The sequence below is a fragment of the Falco naumanni genome, chromosome 13 (genome assembly GCF_017639655.2).
Source record: "Falco naumanni isolate bFalNau1 chromosome 13, bFalNau1.pat, whole genome shotgun sequence".
Classification (NCBI taxonomy): Eukaryota; Metazoa; Chordata; class Aves; order Falconiformes; family Falconidae; genus Falco; species Falco naumanni.
The window spans coordinates 326282-335528 of record NC_054066.1 but is presented as its reverse complement, the minus strand read 5'-3'; the positions used below and the strand labels follow the sequence as shown (position 1 = coordinate 335528).

General features: G+C 50.4%; 1 protein-coding gene across 1 annotated transcript; it reads right to left on the bottom strand.

Moving 5' to 3' along the window:
• Nucleotides 1-3918: 3918 nt before the first annotated feature.
• Nucleotides 3919-5345, bottom strand: LOC121096905 (microtubule-associated proteins 1A/1B light chain 3C-like). The gene is made up of 4 exons (XM_040613534.1): nucleotides 5294-5345; nucleotides 5163-5218; nucleotides 4880-4986; nucleotides 3919-4294 (listed from the first exon to the last, which is right to left on the bottom strand). Exons 1-4 carry the CDS (start codon nucleotides 5343-5345, stop codon nucleotides 3919-3921), a joined length of 591 nt encoding a protein of 196 aa, XP_040469468.1.
• Between the last annotated feature and the right edge of the window lie 3902 nt (nucleotides 5346-9247).

Here is a 9247-nt window from a genome sequence, read left to right as displayed (position 1 = left end):
CCGCTGAGCCAATTAGCTGCCGTGTAATTAACTTGGAATGATATCGGCAATAAATATGTAATTATATTTGTAGTAGGACGGGTGGCTTGCGGTTACAAATGGCGTGGAGCAAAAGAAATGACCCAGCGAAAAATCCATCAGCATCCCCAAAATCCCGTAAAATGCTGGTCGGCAGCTTTTTTTCATCTGGTTTCCTAGAAGAAATGAAGGAGATCAGCTTTCAGCATCCCTGCATCCAGGGCGGGGGGGGGGGGGGGGGGGGGGGAGGGGATTCTCCCGGTCTGGAAGCCCAGGATGCGCGGCGTGTCCCCGTGCATCGTGCAAATCGTTGGGCACGATCCTGGTGTTGGGCACCGTGCTGGTACCCGGATCAAGCGCAAGGAGTTTATGATCCAAGGGATAAGGTGGGACCGTTGGATGCTTTTGGCATCCAGCATCTTCTGGAAGTCTCCGGAACGGATTCAGCGCTGGTTCTGGAAGGCAGTAGGGATCCTCGTGCACCTTGGCCAAGCCCAGTTGCCTCCCAGTGTATCCCAGGGCTTTACTGGAGCTTGGCCGGTGCTCCCAAGGTTCCTTCATCCCACTAACCTGGGCTGGGTGATGGGAAACCCTTCGCCCTCTGGTGCAGCCTTCCCCATAGGCTTCATCCTCATGGAGTAAATCCAGGAAGGGAGGGGAAGCCTCAAAAGCTGTTTCCTTCCAGGTGCCTGGAAGGTAGATGTATTTCCCTGGGAAAACAGGAAAAGGGCAGGAAAGGGGAGCAGGAAGCTCTTTGCCATCCCAGACCAGGGCTTTGCCAGGCTACACCTCGCCTTCTTTAACCCTCTGCTCCAGACCCTTGGTTTTGGCCATTAATTAAGCTAATTAAGAAGGCGAACCTGCTCTGAACCCGTAAGGTGCCACATCGTAGAGCCCTGGGGGCCTTCAGCATTAATTGAACCTTTAATTGTTGTGGGCAGGGAAAACCCACCCCATCCTTCTCCAGGTACCACGCATCTGGCACAGAGACGATACAATAAAATAAGATAAAATAAAATAAAACAAAACAAAATAAAATAAAAAACCCACCACCAAGCAGGAAGGTGTCTGTGCCAGGGGAGCGAGCGCTGCCTCTGAACATCTGCCTGGGAAGGAGGAGAAAAAGCTGTGGTTGGGATAAGGGATGGGGAAGAAGGGGGGGATGGGGAAAAAGGGAGGGATGGGGCAGGCAGCAGCACTTCCCCCCCCCCACGGGGGGCAACAACCCCCCAGCACCGAGCGAACGGGGCCGTAAATATATTTTTCCAGCTCTTTTCCAGGGGGAAATGAGATCTGTGGATCCTCTACGCTCAGCCCCATCCTGCTCTGCTCAAAGGGCTGCAGCTCCATACTGGGAGCTTTTCCAGTTTCTCCCAGTGCTCCGGGCAGGGATACCCCTACCTGCACCCCAGGAATCACATGGGTCACCGAGATCACCCCAGGATGATGGGGATGATCTCCCCATCGCCGGGATTCACCCCTTATCATCGGCAAGGGCGCCACACGGAGCCATCACCCCCACAATAATTCCCAGCCCAAATCCTCAGCAAAAACCTGCTGCCCCACACTTTGGGGGCTGCACCCGGCGTGGGGGACACTTACAGCCCCCACATCCCAACCTGCATCCCTGGGCAGGGGGGGGAATCTCTCTTCAACTCGCCCCCCCCCCCCTCCCCCCCCAAAAAAAAAAGCACATCAGGGAATCTGCTCCTGCCATTGCAGCAGCTAATTTTCAAGCTTATTTATTAACATTTATTAACATTTTCAGATTAAATGTGCAGGAAATCTTCACCCAGCATGACTGTGTGGCAAGGGGCGAGGGGAACCCCAAATATTGAAGAGGGATTTTGTGGGATGGGGGGGTGGGAAGCCCATGTCCCAGCACAGCACCCCAATTTGAGCTCAGCTAATTGCTGCTGATGGGTTTTTGCTCCGTATCCCCCATCCTCAAGGTGCTGGTTGGAGGCAGAGGGGGGGGTCAAGCCCCCCCATTCTGCAGAGGGAAGGGGGATGGGGTACTGTTATTCCACAGGAGGGGGTCTCCCCAGCTGATTTGCAATGGTGGGGGCAAAATCCTTGCCCTTCTTGCTCCCCCTGGACCCCCCAGCTTGGCTGCTGACAGCTTGGTGGCCCCCCAAGTTAAGGGTGGCATCACCCCCGAGGGACCAGCTGCATTGAGGTGGCCCCCCAAGTTAAGGGCGGCATCACCCCCAAGGGACCAGCCATGTTGAGGTGGCCCCCCAAGTTAAGGATGGCATCACCTCTGAGGGACCAGGTGTGTTCTGGTGGCCCCCCAAGTTAAGGGTGGCATCACCTCTGAGGGACCAGGTGTGTTCTGGTGGCCCCCCAAGTTAAGGGTGGCATCACCTCTGAGGGACCAGGTGTGTTTCGGTGGCCCCCCCAAGTTAAGGGTGGCATCACCTCTGAGGGACCAGGTGTGTTTCGGTGGCCCCCCAAGTTAAGGGTGGCATCACCTCTGAGGGACCAGGTGTGTTTCGGTGGCCCCCCAAGTTAAGGGTGGCATCACCTCTGAGGGACCAGGTGTGTTTCGGTGGCCCCCCAAGTTAAGGGTGGCATCACCTCTGAGGGACCAGGTGTGTTCTGGTGGCCCCCCAAGTTAAGGGTGGCATCACCTCTGAGGGACCAGGTGTGTTCTGGTGGCCCCCCAAGTTAAGGGTGGCATCACCTCTGAGGGACCAGGTGTGTTTCGGTGGCCCCCCAAGTTAAGGGTGGCATCACCTCTGAGGGACCAGGTGTGTTTCGGTGGCCCCCCAAGTTAAGGGTGGCATCACCTCTGAGGGACCAGGTGTGTTTCGGTGGCCCCCCAAGTTAAGGGTGGCATCACCTCTGAGGGACCAGGTGTGTTCTGGTGGCCCCCCAAGTTAAGGGTGGCATCACCTCTGAGGGACCAGGTGTGTTTCGGTGGCCCCCCAAGTTAAGGGTGGCATCACCTCTGAGGGACCAGGTGTGTTCTGGTGGCCCCCCAAGTTAAGGGTGGCATCACCTCTGAGGGACCAGGTGTGTTCTGGTGGCCCCCCAAGTTAAGGGTGGCATCACCTCTGAGGGACCAGGTGTGTTTCGGTGGCCCCCCAAGTTAAGGGTGGCATCACCTCTGAGGGACCAGGTGTGTTTCGGTGGCCCCCCAAGTTAAGGGTGGCATCACCCCCGAGGGACCAGCCACATTGAGGCAGCCAGAGGCACCAACCCAGTATTTTTGTAGCCCACCCCCAAGAGCAGGGATGCTGTAGCAGCGGCTCGAGGATGCTCAGCCTCCCAAAATCCCGCACCGAGCGTGAAAGTCCCCGTCCCCAATCCTGTTAGGAAAAATGTTTAGAAGGAGCCTAAATTTTCCGAGGAATAATAACGAGCTGTAAAACCTTTTTAGATAAATAACCTTCCCGGGGCTCGGAGGCAACCAGCACCACCTCCTACCGCCTTGGGAGAATAATCTGGATCTAAAGCCGCAGGATTAGGGATGCAGCGAGCGGCGGTGAAGAGCGTTACCGGGCGTTACCGGGCCCGGCAAAGGGAGGGGGGAGGTTCGGTGCAGCCGCGATCCGGGATCCCCCACAGATTTTAAACCAAGTTGGGAGAGAGACATCCCTGATCCCGCCAGCACCGGAGTCCTGGGATGAGTAGCCACCAGGAAACTGCGTTGGAGGAAATGCCGCCAGATGCTTCCTCCTGTGAGGTGTGGGAGGTGGCATTGGAGGAAGTGCCGCCAGACACTTCCTGCAAGGCGTGGGAGGAAGCATCATTGGAAGTTTCCTGTGAGGCGGAGGAGGAAGTGCTGCCAGACGCTTCCTCCTGCAAGGCATGGGAGGCAGCATGGGAGGAAGCACCGTTGGATGTTTCCTGCAAGGTAGAGGAGGAAGTGCCACCAGACGCTTCCTGTGAGGCCTAGGAGGAAGAGTCATTGGAGGAAGCATCACCGGACGCTTCCTGGGAGGTGGCGTGGGAGGAGGCAGTGAGGGAGGAAGTGCCACCAGACGCTTCCTGCAAGGCACTGGGGGAGGTGTTGGAGGAAGCGCTGCTGGACACTTCCTGCAAGGCATTGGAGGAGGCAGTGAGGGAGGAAGCACCGCCAGACGCTTCCCGCGAGGCGGCACTGGAGGAAGCACCAAACATTTCCTGGGAAGCGTAGGTCAGGTAGAGGAAGCCATCCTCATCCCTGTGGTCCCGGTACAGCTCCTGCATGGTGATGGCCATGTTGGGCAGCCCCTTGTCGTTCACCAGCAGGAAGAAGGTCTGGGAAGAGGCCAGGCAGAGCCGCGTCCTTCCGGGAAGGAAACAAGTATTGCTCAGCACCCAGCAGCATCCTGGAAGGAAGTACCCATGGAGGTGCAGGAAAGACCCTTGGACCACCCAGGGGGGCTTCTAGAAGCATCCCCAGGAAGGATCCATCCATAGGGACACAATCCTGGCTCCAGGACCGGTCACCCACAGGGGCACAGCTGGATGTGCCCCAAAACATCTGGGAGGACCAACCCCTCCCCCACATGCCCTCAACCCCCCCATCCCCCAAGTTCTCACCTCCATCTGGCCAGGAGATACCTATCCTTGATGGTGGGGGATGGGGGGGATTTCAAGCAGAACCAGGAGCACCAAGGTTCTAAACCAAGCAGCAGGGCTGCTAATTACCTACCCCTAATTAACAATCCCGGCTCCCCAAGGAAAAGGGCAGATTGTCACTTTATCCCACCAGGGTGGAGGGATGCTGCTCCTTTGCTAATTGCGAAGGTTAATTGCGCTAAGCCAAGGCTAAACACTTGGCCAAGCTGCATCCAGGCTGGGCTTTCACTCTGGGGTCTCCACCCCCACCCCTTAACCCTGGGGGTCCTCGGGGTCCTTCAGCACCTACCGCAGGGTGACGGTGAACTGGGAGAGGGGCAGGTCCTGGGCCACCAAATATTTGGTCCTGGTCAAGGGGGGCAACGTCTTCTCCTTCTGGTAACGCTCCACGACCACCTGCGGCAGGGAGAGGATGCTGGAGGGTGGGGGAGGGGCTGGGGGACCACCCTGCCGGGGGACCCTGAGAAACAGGGCTGTGGACAGCAGGATGGGGCCCTAAAAATCTGTTAGCCAAGAGTTACAACTCATTTGCCAGCCTTGGTGGCCATGCCAGGATGAGCCACAGCCCTTACCGGGATCTTGTTGGGGTACTTGATCTGGATCTGTGCTACCTCATGCATCCTGGTGGCTGCAGGAAGGGAAAAAAATGAGGGCTCAGGACCATCCAGCACCATTGTCCCCCGCTCTGTCCCCGCTGACCTACCAAGGCTTTTCCTCTGCTTGAATGTCTGGGAGGTGCCAGGGCTTGGCTGCATCCCTGGGGGAGGGAGGGGGGCCAAGCAGGAGGCTAGAGATGTGAGCAGGATGGGTGCCTGGGGTACTGGGAGCAGCTGGTGCTGCAGGGTGGTTAATATAGCCCGGTCCTGCCCCACCTGGGTGGGGTGGGTGGAGCTGGGGTGCTCAGCAGGGTGCTGGGTGCTGCTGGGAGGGAGGGATAAAAGCTGGGGTGCTCAGCTGGGTGCTGGGTTCTGCTAAGAGGGGTGGAGAGGAACTGGGGTGCTCAGCAGGGTGCTGCTGGGGTGGGTAAATAAATAAAAAAAAGGTGCTTAGCAGGGTGCTGGGTTCTGCTAAGAGGGATGGAGAGGAGCTGGGCCCTGCTGGGATGGATAAAATCCAGGGTGCTCAGCAGGGTGCTGGGATGGATAAAATCTGGGGTGCTCAGCAGGATGCTGGGTGCTGCTGGGGTGGGTAAATAAATAAAAGGTGCTCAGCAGGGTGCTGGGCTCTGCTAAGAGGGATGGAGAGGAGCTGGGGTGCTCACCTGGGCCCTGCTGGGATGGATAAAATCCGGGGTGCTCAGCAGGGTGCTGGGATGGATAAAATCCGGGGTGCTCAGCAGGGTGCTGGGATGGATAAAATCCGGGGTGCTCAGCAGGGTGCTGGGATGGATAAAATCCGGGGTGCTCAGCAGGGTGCTGGGATGGATAAAATCCGGGGTGCTCAGCAGGGTGCTGGGATGGATAAAATCCGGGGTGCTCAGCAGGGTGCTGGGATGGATAAAATCCGGGGTGCTCAGCAGGGTGCTGGGCTCTTCTGGGCTGGGTGGAGAGGAGCTGGGGTGCTCAGCAGGGTGCTGGGCTGGGTAAAAGCTGGGGTGCTCAGCTGGGTGCTGCTGGGCTGGATGGACATTTCTCAGACAGGGCTGAGCACCAGCAGGATGCATCCAGTGCCAGCCCAGCATCCCTGCTACGTGCCCTGCAGAATTTATTTTTTGGGGGGGTATGCGTGTGTTTAGATTTATTTTTTAAAAAATATTTTTTATTATTATTTTTTAAATATTTTTGGTGCTTTTTTAATTTGAGGGAGATTATTTTTTGGGGGGGGTGTTATTTTTTATATATATATTTTATTTTATTTTTTTTATTTTTTATTTTTATTTGGGGGCAGGTTTGGGGGGAATTTTTAATTTTTATTTACTTAATATTTTTTATTTCTTGATTTTTTTAAAAAAATTTATTTTGGGGGACTAATTTTGAGCAGATTTTGGGGGGATTTTTTTAATTTTTATTTTAGAAATGTTTTTAATTTATTTTTTAATTGTTAAAACTTTTAACATTTTTTGGATTTTTTTAATTTTGGGAGGATTTTTAAAATTTTTATTGTATTTCTTAATTTCCTCCCCCCTTCCTTTTCCTTCCTTCTCCAGCCACCCCCCCCCCCCCCTCCGCCGCACAAAAGGAGGTGGCAGGACAGGCGCAGCCCAGCTCATTCCGCCACAGAAACATAAATTAACCTCATTTGCATAAATTCCTTGACATCGCGGTGCTTTCTGGCTGCGCCTTGGGAAGGGGCTGCTGCGCACCCGGGTGCATCCCGGCAGGATTTGGCCCCTCCTGGCACCGAGCATCCCCCTCCCCCTCAGGGCCGTGACAGAGCAGGGGCTCCTCACCCCTGGCTGTTTCCTATCCATAATTAATTTATTTCACATACATATTTAATTTATTTTGCCATTGTGCCGTATAGTCGCCTACTTTGCCATAAAAAAATAAAATAAATAAATAAAAAAATAAATCATCACTGGTTGGGAAAATTCCATTAGCTGTATATATTCCATCTGTGTAGCCCGTTAAGCCATTATAAATTTATATCCCTTATAAATTTAATTCCAGGACATTGGCGTGGGATTTGAAGCAGAGTTTCAGAGGGGGTGGGGGAGGGGCGTTGTCCTCCCAGGTGATATTTTTGGGTTTTTACCAATAAACTGATAAATCTTAAAATTTTTTTCCCTCTATTTGCTAATAAAAAGGAATCGATTACCGTTCCCTGATTTAATTCTGCTTCCAGGCAAGTGCTAATGGCTTCGCCGTGAGAAAAAGTTGATTTTTTTTTAATTAAAAAAAAATATTAAAATCTCCATTTACAATTAGTTCATTAATGGTGAGCATCTATTATTTATTAGTTTAATTTCCAATTATTGCTGTGGTACCGGGCTGGGCTCTGGAATCCTGGGTCGTCATGGAAATGCGATGCTTTCGTTAGCGTGAGCTAATTAATTAAAGATGAAGGGAAATTAGTTTTCGTGATTGGGGGGTGGGGGGTTGGAGTATCCCCCAGGATCCTCCGAGATTAATTACCTTGAGGAGTAAATAGGGTGGGAAAAATCCCAATAAATTTAAAAAAAAAATAAAAAATTCCCCCGACCCCCTCCAAAGACTTATTTTTAATATTAAAGTGGGAATTGCAGCCCCAGGGTGGGGGAGGGGGGACACTGCCCCTCCCCCCCCCAACTCTTGGGGGTCCCTGTCCCCACGGCTGCACTGTGGGGGAGGGGATGCTCAGCCGTAGATAAGATATAGACAGGATCTCTCTACATTATTCCACCTATTAATTATCACTAATAGGTACCTATAGATGCGATTGCTATAGGTTATAGCTAGCAGCTGGGGTTTATAGATTACATTGCTATATTTTATCGCTAATGGGTATACATTATAGATAAAATTTCTATATTTCATAGCTAATAGCTGTATCATAGGTAAGATTTCTATACGTTAGCTAATATCTGTATCATAAATAAGATTCCTCTATATTATAGCTATATATTATAGACAAGATTTCTATGTTTTATAGCTCATAGGTACATATTGCAGCTAACAGCTGTATCTTAGATAAGATTTCTATATGTTACGGCTAACAGGTATACCTTATAGACAAGGTTTCTATATTTTATACCTAATAGCTGTATCATAGATAAGATTTCTATATATTATAGCTAATAGCTATATATTATAGACAAGATTTCTATATTTTATAGCTCATAGGTACATATTGTAGCTAACAGCTGTATCTTAGATAAGATTTCTATATGTTACAGCTAACAGGTATACCTTATAGACAAGGTTTCTATATTTTATAGCTAATAGCTGTATCATAGATAAGATTTCTATATATTATAGAATATAGGTATATATAAGATATAGGTATATCTTACAGACAAGATATCTACACGTTATAGCTAATAGGTACATATTATAGACAAGATTCCCATATTTTATAGATAATAGCTGTATCATAGATAAGATTTCTATATATTATAGCCAATAGATATCTTATAGACAATATTTCTATATTTTGTAGCTTATAGGTACATATTATAAACAAGATTTTTATATGTGGTAGCTAATAGCTCCATATTACAGACAAAAATTCTATATGTAATAGCAAATAGCCATATATTATAGGTAAAATTTCTATATTTTATAGCTGATAGGAACATATTACAGACAAGAACTCTATATTTAAAAGCTAATATCTGAGTATTAGGGGTAAGATTTCTATGTTTAAGAGCTAATAGCTGTATATTATAAATAAGATTTCTCTAATAATAGTTCAGATTATATATAGCTCATAGCTATGTATTATAGCGAAGATTTCTATATTTAATAGCTATGTGTTACAGATAAGATTTCTGTATTTTATAGCTAATAGCTACATATTTATAGGTAAGATTTCTATATTTTACAGCTAATAGGTACGTGTTACAGATAAGATTTCTATATTTTATAGCTAATTGCTGTATGTTATGGGTAAGATGTCCCCACACATTATAGCTGTCTGTATGGCGGTTGGTCCTCCCCCGTCGAGAAACCACGGATGCTGGGAGGAGGCTGCACCGCAGCATCCTCCACCAGCAGCCCTTTGGCCCTGGGGAAGACCC